Here is a 14,728-nt window from a genome sequence, read left to right as displayed (position 1 = left end):
GAACAGGCAAAAATCTACAAAAGCATTTAAAAAACGCTAGTCACACTAAAAAAAAGCTCATAGTTAGATTGTGTAAACACAATTCAACAAACTGTACCACTGAATCAAGGCCTATGTATCAACAGTATTCTGATTCATTTTCTAGACTAAGGTAAGCACACACACATAGCTACTTCATATTTACATAAATCCTCAAATTTTACAACACTATTTGTTCAAGAGGGCAGCCAGCACATGGCAGTAATACATTTCATGTTGTTATTTTCTTATACAGTGCAATTCCTAGCAAGGACACAACCTTCACTGGAGACGGGGGCATGTCCCCCCCACATTCTGAAATTCAATTTTGTCCTCCCCAGTTTTATCATTGGAATGTGATACAAAACTAGGCGCGGCTTGCTTTACGACCACGCGGATGTCTCCGAGCGGTCGCATAGGCTGTTTGTAGTGTTTATCGGACTGGATATTTTAAAACAAATTATAATATTATGTCCCCCCACTACTTGAACCAAAGTTGCGGCACTAGTCTAGACTACACATAGTTGACATTGACTCCAAATCCTATACAAGTGTAATAACAGTAAACGCACATAGATTTGTTACTCAAAGTCACATTCAAAGTCAAGTAAAATACATTACTCCGATTGAATCGCCACCCTAATCTTACATTTTAAATACTTTTGCAGATCACGCAGTCTCATTGTTGTTTGAAATAAATCAATTTAGTTTTTCATTCAGAATTGTTCAATGATGTGGATTAAATGTATTTTTAAGGATTTTATTTATTAAATCCCAGTGTTGCATGTAGACCAAATAATGTTAATGTTGTACAAAAGTGTTACTGTGCGTGAAGTTTAAAATGCATTCTGTCATTACAAAATTTGGAATGTGATATATTTGAACCCCCCCCCCCAAAAAAAAAAAAAAAAACATCTACACACAAAAAAACATTTCATGAATAAAAGATTGTCTTCCTCAAATGCAGTAGATGATGACGCAATCTTTACAAGCGAGAGGGATTCGTATTTAATTGGTCTTCAACTCGTGGCTCAGTCACTTCAGTCAGGGTAAGTGGAGTTCACAGGAGATTGTTGGCACATTAATCGGGAGAAGACGGGCTCATGGTAATGGCTGGAGCGCAATCAGTGGAATGGTATCCACGCTCCGTTCCAGCCATTATTATAGACCGTTCTCCCCTCAGTAACCTCTACTGGACTGGAGTTAGCCTGCCCAGGAGCAGATTAGTTCTGAAATGTACCTGGCTAAAGGGTGAGACACTTTCCTATGACTGGCTATCCCGAGTTGAACTCCGAGTTTATCTAATTTACTGAGGTAACTCCTCAAACCTTCGTAGGATACCCCTCTGGATCATGGTTGCCTTCCCCTGTTGTAGACATTGGCATCATTGGAATGTTGTTTGGCTGGTTGACTGGTATGAAATCATAATGTCCTTGTCTTTTCTTCATCATACAGAAGACTATCAGGACTACCAGGACAATGACCAGGGAAACAAATACAATCACCCAAATTATATAAATTATACTCGAGGAGCCACCTGAAGGGGAGGAAATAGAAGAAGAACAGGAGAGTTTAGACATAATTCAGACCAATTCTGTTTATAAATTGATTCAGGCTAGCTCGTGATCTAGGATTCGTGTTTCGCAATTCAGCTCTGTGGAATTGAATGCGATCCATTCATTCATCTTACTGAAAGAATATGAAGTATGTCTTGTTACAACATGAATCACTACATCAGGGTTAGCTACGTTTCTACCATAACATGTCCCACAGTCGGTCAGGTATAATACCTTTCATAGTTAATAATGTTGTTGTTCTGGTGGCCGTCCCAACTATATTCGTGGCAGTGCAGATGTAGATCCCAGCGTTGGTAAACGTAGCTGTGGTGATTCTAACAGTCCTCTGGCGCCCCTCAGTGGACAACTTCACATTGCGTGCAGCGGTGTAGTTCCACTTCATCTCAGGAGGAGGGTTCCCCTCAGCACTGCAGTTCAGAGACACATCACTGCCTGCACTCACTTCCACCGTGTCATTTCCTGGAAGGAACTCAGGAGCGTCTGAGGAGAAAAGGAGGTGCTTTTAGAGTAGACCACTCAAAACTATGCAACTTATGGGATGTCAGATGGGTTGCCATGCAGTTCAGTTGACACTAAAATACAGCAACTTAAAAGGTGGTAAACAATTATGTAAAACCTGTCTCAATCACTATTAGGCCTATTGTACCTTTAAGATTGGTTAGAACAGCGTAAAGCTGATAGCATGTGTCACTAGAATTAGTTAAACGTTTGTAAAATAGTCCAATAATAACATACTTGAAGGATAGAAACATGACTTACACAAGACGTCAATAACAAGCTTGTGAGAGGCTTGTCCATGTTTTTTTATTTATGATCATGAAAAATATCAAGATTAATAGCCAACTCACAGTGAACAGTAATGCTGAGAGGTTCTGATGTCACTGTAGGATGGGGTTGTGGTCCCTCTGGTCCCAGGTCCAGTTCTGCTCTACATCTATACTGATCTCCATCATCATCTCTACTGGGGCTGATCATCAGAGTAGCTGACACATCCACTGGTGTCTTACTGACGTTACTGTAAATTACATTATCTAAGAATTCATTCCCTTTGTACCACTTCACAACCAGGTTCTGTAGAGGAGCGATGTTCTGAATGTCACACTGCAGCTGGTACTGTGTCCCCTCCACCATGGGACCAGAGTGGTTCAGAACAGAGATGGAGACTCTGTCTGGAGTCTCTGTAGATGAGGTCAACAATGTAAAAAACCCTCAATGCTGATATACAGTTAAATAGAAACATACCTTTCACATTCACAAGGAGGAAAATACTCACTGTAGAGAATGACTGGAAGTACTGTTGAGGGTTGTTCGCCATGAATGAGATTGATGTAGCATTTGGGTTCTATTGTCCAATCAGTAAGGTTATCCACAGTCCAGGTGACAAAGGTGACATCTTGTTCTAAACCTGTACCTCCGAATGTGGCCTCCCAGCCCATCCCATCATGGTCTGTGGATGATGTGCTGCAGTTGACTGAGACTGAGTCTCCATATCTCACCACCACTCTGGGAGGGTTGAGCTCAAGAGGAAAGGTAACTACTGTAAAAACATACAAGAATGAAGACATCAATGTGAAATCCACATCAAATATAAACTGTTCTGCCTTGTGAGGTAAGTGAGGGTGAATTAAATCATGTGAGCACAGAGATGAGCTGGAAAATACCTTTTGGCTTGGCTGTTCCTGGAAGGGTGGTCATAGTTTCTGGAGTTGAAGGTGCTGTGGAGAACATCGTTGGGTGTTGTTGTGGAGGTACATCTACTAAGACATGTATCTGCTTGGTGATGGAGCCCAGTCTATTTGTGACTGTGCAGTTGTAAGTTGCATTAGCTGTTACTCTGGAGATATTGAGAGTACGCAGGCGCCCCACAGTGGTCTCATTGGCATTTCCCTCTGAAATGTTGTTGGTCCACCTCAGCTCAGGAGGAGGGTTCCCCTCAGCACTGCAGTCCAGAGACACATCACTGCCTGCACTCACCTCCACCGTGTCATTTCCTGGAAGGAACTCAGGAGCATCTGAGGAGAAAAGGAGGTGCTTTTAGAGTAGACCACTCAAAACTATGCAACTTATGGGATGTCAGATGGGTTGCCATGCAGTTCAGTTGAGACTCAAATACAGCAACTTAAAAGGTGGTAAACAATTATGTAAAACCTGTCTCAATCACTATTAGGCCTATTGTACCTTTAAGATTGGTTAGAACAGCGTAAAGCTGATAGCATGTGTCACTAGAATTAGTTAAACGTTTGTAAAATAGTCCAATAATAACATACTTGAAGGATAGAAACATGACTTACACAAGACGTCAATAACAAGCTTGTGAGAGGCTTGTCCATGTTTTTTTATTTATGATCATGAAAAAGATCAAGATTAATAGCCAACTCACAGTGAACAGTAATGCTGAGAGGTTCTGATGTCACTGTAGGATGGGGTTGTGGTCCCTCTGGTCCCAGGTCCAGTTCTGCTCTACATCTATACTGATCTCGATCATCATCTCTACTGGGGCTGATCATCAGAGTAGCTGACACATCCTCTGGTCTCTTACTGACGTGACTGTAAGTTACATTATCTAAGAATTCATTCCCTTTGTACCACTTCACGACCAGGTTCTGTAGAGGAGCGATGTTCTGAATGTCACACTGCAGCTGGTACTGTGTCCCCTCCACCATTGGACCAGAGTGGTTCAGAACAGAGATGGAGACTCTGTCTGGAGTCTCTGTAGACGAGGTCAACAATGTTAAAAAAAACTCAATGCTGATATACAGTTAAATAGAAACATACCTTTCACATTCACAAGGAGGAAAATACTCACTGTAGAGAATGACTGGAAGTACTGTTGAGGGTTGTTTGCCATCAATGAGATTGATGTAGCATTTGGGTTCTATTGTCCAATCAGTAAGGTTATCCACAGTCCAGGTGACAACGTTGACATCTTGTTCTAAACTTGTACCTCCGAATGTGGCCTCCCAGCCCATCCCATCATGGTCTGTGGATGATGTGCTGCAGTTGACTGAGACTGAGTCTCCATATCTCACCACCACTCTGGGAGAGTTGAGCTCAAGAGGAAAGGTAACTACTGTAAAAACATACAAGAATGAAGACATCAATGTGAAATCCACATCAAATATAAACTGTTCTGCCTTGTGAGGTAAGCGAGGGTGAATTAAATAATGTGAGCACAGAGATGAGCTGGAAAATAGCTTTTGACTTGGCTGTTGCTGTAGGGTGGTCATAGTTCCTGGAGTTGAGGGTGCTGTGAGGAAAATATTACGTTATGTTGTTGTTGATCTCATCTCTTCTAAAATGTGTTGAAAGGGGAATCGCCTTGCCCAAAATATTCAGATGTTATTTCCTATTGTGCAAGCACAGTCCCCAAATCCAGAACAAATTCAAGAAAGCGTACAGTATTATATAGAGCCATTATGGCATGGAACTCCATTCCTTCTCATATTACTGAAATAAACAGCACACCTGGTTTAAAAAAAACAGACAGAGCACATCTCACTGCACAACGCCTCCCCCCTATTTGACCTTGATAGTTTGTGTGTATATATGTATTGTTATGTAGGCTGTGTGTGCTCTTTTTTCAATTTATGTCTAAAATGACATACCCAAGTCTAACTGCCTGTAGCTCAGGCAGGATATGCATATTATTGGTACCATTTGAAAGGAAACACTTTGAATTTTGTGTTAATGTGAAAGGAATGTAGGAGAATATAACACAATAGCTCTGGTAAAAGCTTATACAATAAAAAAAAATGTTATTTTGTATTTTTATGTTCCATTATCTTTGAAATGCAAGAGAAAGGCCATAATGTATTATTCCAGCCCAGGTGCAATTTAGATTCGCCACTAGATGGCAGCAGTGATGTGCAAAGTTTTAGACTGAACCAATGAAGCATTGCATTTCTGTTCAAAATGTTGGCTCAAGACTGCTCAAATGTGCCTAATTTGTTTATTAATAACTTTTCATGTTAAAAATGGTGCACTCTCCTCAAACAATAGCATGATATTCTTTCACTGTAATAGCTACTGTAAATTGGACAGTGCAGTAAGATCAACAAGAATTTAAGCTTTCTGCCAATATCAGATATGCCCATGTCCTGGGAAATGTTCTTGTTTCTTACAACCTCATGCTAATCGCATTAGCCTACGTTAGCTCATCCGAAGAAGTTTTAAAAGTATGTAGTTCTGTCTTTGAGCTGTTCTTGTCTATTAATGTTCTGTATAATGTCATGACTTTTGCAAAAGCAGCAGCTAAATGGGGATCCTAATAAAATAACCACGATACACAGTATATCATGGAACAACAATTGCTTAAAAGGGCACTGGAAAGCACATAGTCCATCCCTATGTGTTCCAAAATGAAGGTCAAAGGATTCTTATTTTTGACAATGGTGGATCTGTCAAATATGGAGCATCCATAGGTTAGCACATACAAGACAAACTACCATACTAACTACAATGCACCACACCCACCATCAGTGGTTTTCAGAAGTCATTTACATTGCTCTCAATGTTGCACAGCATGGACATTCACACCCACCACACCCGTTTAGACAATGTCATATCACTCAATGACATCAACAGTGTCTGTGTTTTACCTGAGTGAGTGTAAGTGTATTTCTTGTGATTTTATGTTATTATGTAATTGTATTATTTAATTAGGGTCATGAGTTGTTCCTATCCATGTGACCTGACCAGGAAAAACTCTGTCTACTGTCTAAGGGCCCTGTCTACTGATGACTGTTACCCTATTGCATTATTGCTACATATCAATATTATTATTTTTATTGCTCATGAAATACTTTAATTTCTTGACTTTAATTGCTCTCAAATATTAGTCTTCAAATTGACCATTGTGGGGTTAAAACTAATTTCCTTTATCAACAACCAACTTCCGTTCAAGTTCGGTTAGTGTGAGGCGAGCACATGTTTAAGTACCACCCTGGGAGACAGCAAACAGTTACTATATCACCAGAGTAGATAATAACTACGGTCAACATAAACATAATCCACACAGATATCTCAACAATAGATATTAATAGATAAGTATGGAACAAATTAAACACTCACCTCCATGTAACAGCATGAGCATGAGGCCCAACATCCTCTGGAGTGAGATCATGGTAGTTCTCTGCTGAGCAAGGTGGGGGTGATGCTGAGCAAGGTGAGGGGGATGGGGGATGTCGTAAGAGAGGATGCCCTGACTGATGGTCCACCCGTTGGTCCAGGCTCAGTCTTAACACTGTGCTAATGCCAGTTACTGTATCTCAGGCAGAGAGCTTACTGTGTGAAGCAAGTGTTTCGAAGAGGAAATTCAAACCCTGCCCTGATGCTGAGCAAAGAGGAAACTGCTAAAACGGAAACATGACATCGTGGTTGAAAAAGTACCCAACTGTCATACTTGAGTAAATGTAAAGGTACCCTTATAGAAAATGTAAAGGTACCCTTATAGAAAATGTAAAGGTACCCTTATAGAAAATGTAAAGGTACCCTTATAGAAAATGTAAAGGTACCCTTATAGAAAATGTAAAGGTACCCTTATAGAAAATGTAAAGGTACCCTTATAGTAAATGACTCAAGTGAAAGTCACCCAATAAAGTCCTACTTGAGTATAAGTAAAAAAGCATTTGGTTTTAAATAAACTTAAGTATCAAAACTAAATGGAATTGCTCAAATATATTTAAGTATCAAAAGTAAAAGTATAAATCATTTCAAATTCCTTTTATTAAGCAAACCAGAAGGCACAATCTTCTTGTTTTTTTTATTTAAATGTACACACTCCAACACATATGGAGTAAAAAGTACATTATTTTCTTCAAGAATGTAATAAAGTAAGTCATCAAAAATCTAAATAGTAAAGTACAGATACCCCATAAATCGATGTATGTCATACTTTAAAGTATTTTTACTTTAAGTACTTTACACCACTGCATTAAACCACAAAGTCAGTTCTCATAAGCAAAATAAACGGACTCCTAACTCACCTTGTGGTGTGTGTATGTGTGTGTATGTGTGTGTATGCGAGTGTATGTGTGTGTATGTTTGTGAGAGGATAGATAGATAATATCAAAAAGTAATGTTCAAACATTGTTTTGCAATTTTTTATTAAATAAATACATTGCAGTTAGAAACCAATTCCACATGTTGTTTTGGTATGTCAATCTGTGTTGGTATGTCAACACTGTCTCATTAACATACCTGTTTAACATATAAGAACTTCATTAACATCCTTCCTTATCCATGACGGAACCATAATATTACCCTGATGCCTGATGGACATGTGTGTTTAACACAGGAGGCTGCTGAGGGGAGGACGGCTCATAATAATGGCTCGAACGGAGTGAATGGAATGGCATCAAACACAAGGAAGCCATGTTTGATGTATTTGAAACTATTCCACTCCAGCCATTACCACGAACCCATCCTCCCCAATTAAGGTGCCACCAATGGGGAGAGGGTTAGGTGGGTTTGATCATCATGGTGACCGTCTTGAGGGAGTAGGAGCCCCCATGGAACTCTGCCCAGTAAACCCCGTCCTGGTAGCGGCTGCGGTAGTGACCCCCTCGATACCACACGCCGTTTAAGTTGGAGTGGGCACACATGTGGTACCACCAGCCCCCCTTCTGGAAGTGGGCACAGTTCCCTAATGCGGAAATGGAGAGAGAAACCAACTCATCAAGCCAAACCTGGGTGTTAAAACAGGTAGCCATGAAAAGAGGCAGAAATGAAAAGAGAGAGGGTAGTAGAGAGTGAGAGACGATTCACCTGAATAAGCATCCTTATCCTTGTCCAGAGTTGTAAAGGCTTTGTCATTGTGCCAGGACATTGAGTCTCCGGCGTTGCCTTGGTATTTCCCCAGCCTCAGACGGTACCAGTCGCTCTCAGGCTCCAGGCGGAAGCTGTCATACTCTGCAAACACCTGGCGGCCCTGCCAGTCCTCCATGGCCATCCGAAGCTTGTAGTGGGCCTGCTTGGTCAGCCAGTAGAGGTGCTCCAGACCCAGCCAGTACTCTCCATCCAGGTTCCCAAAGCCTTGCTGTGGTGGAGGGGTACGACAGATAGTTTAGGGTTATGTTCACTGTAGCAATAGTTTTCATGACTTCTGTGGTGTCCTCAACTGAAGGATGCTCTTGAGTCTGAGCTCTAATACCAGCTGTTTTTCTGGTTTTATAGCCCACTGTGATGGTTGCCAATTACAGTAACTATACAGCTCATGTTTCATCACATATAATCAGCTGAAATGAAAGGCAAATGGAGGAGGGGAAAGGATTATGGGTCTGCAGTGCACACACTCACTGTGTGTTTTGTATTGCAATGGTAATAGCACACTGTCTGATGTCATAACAAGCTCTTGAGCGCTTCACTTTTAGTGGCTCACTGCAAACAGGAGGTGAGAGCACCTTGTACTGCTCCCAGGTCCTGAAGAAGTTGACTGATCCGTCCTGTCTCCTCTGGATGACGGTCCAGCCTCCCTGGGCCTTGGTCTGTTCACACCAGGCCTGCAGAAGCCGGTTGGCGCTCTGTGGGCGCAGCAGGTAGATCCCATTGGTGGTCTCGCCCGAGTCCAGCACATGCTGGCAGTCCCTCCAGGGTCCTGAGGGACAGAGATGGTGTAGGTATGTGGCTCACAAAGGCAGTTAGGATTTCGGGAAAACATACCTGGGTTCAAATAGTCATAATTGTGCTCGATTGAGCCTGTCTGGTGCAATGGAACTAATGGGAGTCCAGAACGTCCAAACTCTGCCCACCTGCCACTAGGTAGGCTCAACCAACTGCTGGAAATGAGGGAGTGAGTGAGACATGTAATGGGGAGAGTGGTCTGGAATTGTGTTTGTGTTAGAGCCAACAGGGTCACAGATACATGTTTTCTCTTGCTTTGCTTCAGCTTATCTCTTTATTGCCCGAAGACATTCTTTCACCACACATGTTGTATGTCTTATGTCACACTGGGAGAGATAAGCATACCCCGCAGGAACGGACACAGAAAGCCTGTCCACACAAGGTGGTGTCACCCATCTGAATGCTCTGCCTTGTAATCTTACACATTCCAGTTGTGGCGCACACCGTGCATTGTATGGGGGTATCGCCTTGTAATTCAAGGTGACATAGCAGTGTCCTAAAGAGGGCTGTGATTAGGGTGTGTGTTTGCTAGGGTGGCTTGATGTGTGTGTGTGTGTGTGTGTGTGTGTGTGTGTGTGTGTGTGTGTGTGTGTGTGTGTGTGTGTGTGTGTGTGTGTGTGTGTGTGTGTGTGTGTGTGTGTGTGTGTGTGTGTGTGTGTGTGTGTGTGTGTGTGTGTGTGTGTGTGTGTACTGCTGGTAAATTAGATTTTCTTAGATTCAAATATATTTTAATTTGGAATTGATCCTAATCGCTCTTTCTAAAGAGGAGGTGCTGACAAATCTGATTATTGGTGCCAAGTTCTGGATTAGCTACTTTTTATGGTTTATTTCCTAAAAGAGAGGATTATATTTTGGCCCGTTTAATTGTTATTTATAACAACTATTATTGATGAATGTGCAAATGTTATATCAAAGTCAAACCTTGTGTGTGTGTTACTCATTAACAAAGCCCCTTCGCTACTCTGATGAGAACATCTGGCAGTTATTAGACATTGTTTAGGCATTCCCAGAGAGATAAAGTCCTATCAGTGGGTCAGTGAGTCCCCGAGCTTCTGCACAGTGTCTTCTGGAGTGTAAATAACACTGACAAAATACTGACACTGTTTCAAAACACAAACTCAAGGTCCCAACAGCAAACAATGAAGCATTTGAAGGGCCAAAAGAAAACAGCTTAATGTTGATGATTGTTGTCAGACGTGTCAGTGAAAAACAATATCGAAACAAAGCAGGAACCAATGAGATATGCGATGTATTGACTGAAATAGAAACAAGGTGTTATAATGTGTGATAACGCTGTCCGGGGAAGATACATAATGTTACTCTTTCACACGGTCTTACAAAGACAGACTTTCATTCCTACATAGACAGTGTTGGTTAAGCTGAAAGCGCCGTTGGCAGTTGTAAACTCTGAGGGTGCCTTAATTTACCTGGGGTCTTAGTGACAGGGAAGCTTATGAAGGGGGCGTCGGTAGGGGTGTCAGCCTTGGTGGTGGGGAGCACCTTTGTCCCCTGCAGGGGTTCTCTCTCCTCCTGTGGCTGTAGTGGAGGGGCGCCCTGGTCTCTCTGAACATCATTAGCCATCGCATTGGACTCTGAGCTGTCATTCAGGGGCCCACTGGACTGGATACTCAGGGGTTCAGAGGTCATCTGTCCAATACAACATAAATATATAAAGAATTTTGTACACAGCATTGTGGGTACTGTAGTATGTTATGGTACCACTTTAGCTTCATGGGTCAGGGTCAGTGCTTGAGAACAATGCCAGTGGTTTGATAAATACAGAGCTCCCCCTACCTGTGGAGGTGGGGTAGTGTTCTTGGTGGCCTGGCACAGCTTCTCCAGCCGGGCGATGAGCTGACTCTGGTTGCTCATCATGGAGGTGAGGGCTCCATACTTCTTCTCTAGCTCCCTGTAACTAGTGGAGATCTGCAGCATCTGGGATGTTGGTCCACCATGACCGAGCAACAGACAACGGGCCAATCAGGGATGTATCAAGGTGCTACATGCCTGTCATCAATAGGTAAAGGATACTAAGACGGTAAAGAGCAGTAGTAGGAGCAGGTATACAGTTATATGATTCTAACTTCCCTCCTTATGAACACGGCTGTTCCCACAATGCTCTCTGTCTGATTACCTGTGCGGTGGCGTTGAGCAGTAGGTTCTCGACCCGCCTCTGTTTGACCACCTGGTCCTTCTTGTACATAACCTCGTGCAGCAGCTGGGCATAGAGCTGGGCGATGCGGGAGTTCATGCTGCCACTCTCTTTCCGTAGCGCCCGTACCTCCATAACCAGGGCGCCCTCCTGCTCCAGCTGGCCTCTCAGCTTCTCCAGCTGTTCCTGCTGATGGTTCAACTCCCCCCGCAGAGCCGTTACCTCTGAGTGGTTGGCGGCGCCGGTGGTAGACTCGGTGCTCACGCACAGCGCCCCCTTCAGTTTTTGCTGGGGAACAATGAATGTGTAGGAGCAGCGGCCTGCTTTTAGCTCTGAGGAGCGGGAAAGGCGCTTTTGGGACTCTTCCTTCCGCCCCCCCACCTCAGTCATGACTAGGAGGAGCCCCAGCAACAGAAACAGGCCAATAGTCAGCTGCTTCTCCATCTACCTGTTCAACTGCTCTTCTGTCCTTGGAAATAAGCAGTGATAGAGAGTCATTAGCAGATTTCCCCAATAAAACATGATACTCTATATCTAGAACATGTAGAGATGTATTCATTCAGTAAAAATAGCTTTTCCCCATTTCAAACAACTATAATTGTACACCAACAAGTACATCACAGTCAGACAGTGGCCACACAGATGCAACATTTCATACAGGCATTTTCAGTGGAAAGAAGAGCATGTAAAAGTGCCACCACAATATCTAAGATGCAGCTCAGACTGTCTCTGAAGCCTTGACAGCCCACCAGATGTTCCCCTGGAAGGGGAAAGTACCCTTAACACTGTCTGCCTGGCTGGAGTTTATTAGCAAGTCAGCACTGGGGTGACAATGGTCAACAAAACCCAGACAGAGTCAACTCACACTTCCATCCCATTGGTCAACAAAACCCAGACAGAGTCAACTCACACTTCCATCCCATTGGTCAACACAATCCTTTCAGGGTCAACTCTGGCTACCACCATTGTCAACACCGTAAACACCATTATATACCTCAACATTGACACAACACACTATATTTGCAGGGGTCACTACTCCTCAACCTCGGTGAAACACATTATTGGTACCAACAAGTGTCTGTAAGTAAACTGGAATACCAAAGAAAAAGAATACATCACATGATTGACAAATTGTAGTGTCCTTCTGTAGCTCAGTTGGTAGAGCATGGCGCTTGTAACGCCAGGGTAGTGGGTTCGATTCCCGGGACCACCCATACGTAGAATGTATGCACACATGACTGTAAGTCGCTTTGGATAAAAGCGTCTGCTAAATGGCATACATATACATACATATATATATAGAAGCCCTGTACCATATCGCCAAACATTAACCATTGATCATCTATCATTATAATAGCAGCACTGTTGTTCTTAAATCTGAAAGGGGATCCTATCTTTGTAACTTTCAAAGTGAGGGAGCATGACTTACCTCAGTCCTGTTCAGAGGTATAGAATCTGTTGGCAAACTCTGTCAGCTGTGTTCCTGGGTGTATCCCAGAATCCCGAGCTTCAATGGGTACAGAATGGACTTCTTTAAAGCATCTTCATCCAGAATCCAGATGTCAGGACTATTGGACCTTTCCTTAGCATTGCCTCAGAATGGTCTACTGCCTCAGAATTGCCTCCAATGAGAAAGTCCACTGCTGTGGCTGAAGCATGCAGCCCGGCAACCCTTTTTCCTGGTGTGTCTGAGCCTCACAGAGACAGGCAGACCAGAGAGACTGAGCTACAGTAAGAAATACTCAAGGGAGAAAGATAACTACACACAACACTGATACACAACATCTTTTCAGCAGCAAGACCTCCCCCTCACTTCATCCCTGTCACAGGCCCTCTAAACAAAGAGAGACATAATTACAAACTACCCTAATGACACCCCCCCTCTCTCTCCTCCCATCCTCTCAGCTCAGCTGCCTCTGGCCCTCAGTGCAGGAGGCAGGAGCCCTCTCTTTGTCTCGGCCCGTTGCCTCCCTTCAGCCTGCTGTTCTCTCACTGAGACCTACTCCCAGGCGGTCCATCTGTTTACTGTAGTTCAGCTTGAAAATGTAGCCTATGAGTAATCGATATAATTTGTTGAACCATGCCAAACATAAAAACAATACATTGAGGGTTATAATATGGGTAAGATGCAGATGAAGGTGAATATCCACCGTTAAGACGAGGAATAATTCTGTCAGTCATCCTGGATAGTCTCTTTCAACTGCTGTGTGCTAGTAGATACGGTACAGACGGCATTTCATCTGAAAAGGACCCATGAGCGCAACATGTGAAGTTCACAGGAACATGGCAAATGTGGTGTCAAATGAAAGTTAAGAGTCTATGGTTTTACAAATTAAGGCATATATACATTTTCCAAACATTTTCATCCTAAAAATGTGGAATAAGCAAAGGTTTTCATTTCTGGTCAAACAGATGGAAAATGGGTCTCAGAAATCATCTACAAGAAAAAGTATTAAAATGTTTTAGAAATACATCAAAACAACAATAATGTAAAGACCTCTGCCAACGAATATCAACACTTATATTTTGTTGTTTAGACTACATTCCTTCTGCCTTGTAATTCCCTTACCAAAAATCTCTCATTTCTCTCACTCATGAGGAGGGAGGATAATGAAAGGTCACAGAAGTAACAAGTAAAGGTAGACCTACCAATTAGTTACAGTGTTTTTACTGAGATCAAGTTTGTTTATGAATTATTAAGTGATTAAAACTATACCAGGCGGTGTCAGAGGAAGGACCAAGAAATTATCAAAATCTTCAGCCACCCAAGCCACAGACTGATCTCTCTGCTACCGCACAGCAAACAGTACCGATGCAAGTCAGGAACCACCAGGAGCCTGAAAAGCTTCCACCCCCAACCCATAAGACTTCAAACAAGACTGCTAAATAGCTAGTCAAATGGCTACCCGGACTACCTGCATTAACCCTTGTTGCACCAACTCTCTTGCACTGACTCTATGCACACACACACACGAGACTCTACCCACACACTCACATATATTTACACTGACTCTATGCACACACACTAGACTCTACCCACACACTCACATATATTTACACTGACTCTATGCACACACACTAGACTCTACCCACACACTCACATATATTTACACTGACTCTATGCACACACACTAGACTCTGCCCACACACTCACATATATTTACACTGACTCTATGCACACACACTAGACTCTACCCACACACTCACATATATTTACACTGACTCTATGCACACACACTAGACTCTACCCACACACTCACACATATTTACACTGACTCTATGCACACACACTAGACTCTGCCCACACACTCACATATATTTACACTGACTCTATGCACACACACTAGACTCTACCCACACA

The 14,728-nt window shown here is 42.8% G+C and overlaps 2 protein-coding genes across 2 annotated transcripts; both read right to left on the bottom strand.

Annotated features, from left to right (window-relative positions):
* Window positions 1-764: 764 nt before the first annotated feature.
* On the bottom strand, window positions 765-6,908 carry icam5 (intercellular adhesion molecule 5). The gene is made up of 8 exons (XM_052491033.1): window positions 6,666-6,908; window positions 4,402-4,665; window positions 3,976-4,305; window positions 3,257-3,607; window positions 2,869-3,132; window positions 2,444-2,773; window positions 1,809-2,075; window positions 765-1,555 (listed from the first exon to the last, which is right to left on the bottom strand). Exons 1-8 carry the CDS (start codon window positions 6,715-6,717, stop codon window positions 1,341-1,343), a joined length of 2,073 nt encoding a protein of 690 aa, XP_052346993.1. The 5' UTR covers window positions 6,718-6,908; the 3' UTR covers window positions 765-1,340.
* A 457-nt stretch (window positions 6,909-7,365) lies between these two features.
* On the bottom strand, window positions 7,366-14,728 carry LOC118365417 (angiopoietin-related protein 2-like). Its single transcript, XM_035747593.2, has 7 exons — window positions 12,797-14,728; window positions 11,350-11,836; window positions 11,010-11,150; window positions 10,643-10,862; window positions 8,996-9,189; window positions 8,361-8,631; window positions 7,366-8,238 (listed from the first exon to the last, which is right to left on the bottom strand). Exons 2-7 carry the CDS (start codon window positions 11,809-11,811, stop codon window positions 8,054-8,056), a joined length of 1,473 nt encoding a protein of 490 aa, XP_035603486.1. The 5' UTR covers window positions 11,812-11,836; window positions 12,797-14,728; the 3' UTR covers window positions 7,366-8,053.

Source organism: Oncorhynchus keta, chromosome 32 (assembly GCF_023373465.1).
Source record: "Oncorhynchus keta strain PuntledgeMale-10-30-2019 chromosome 32, Oket_V2, whole genome shotgun sequence".
Lineage (NCBI taxonomy): Eukaryota > Metazoa > Chordata > Actinopteri > Salmoniformes > Salmonidae > Oncorhynchus > Oncorhynchus keta.
Note: the sequence above shows the minus strand (reverse complement) of the source record. Positions and strands in the feature narration are given on the sequence as shown.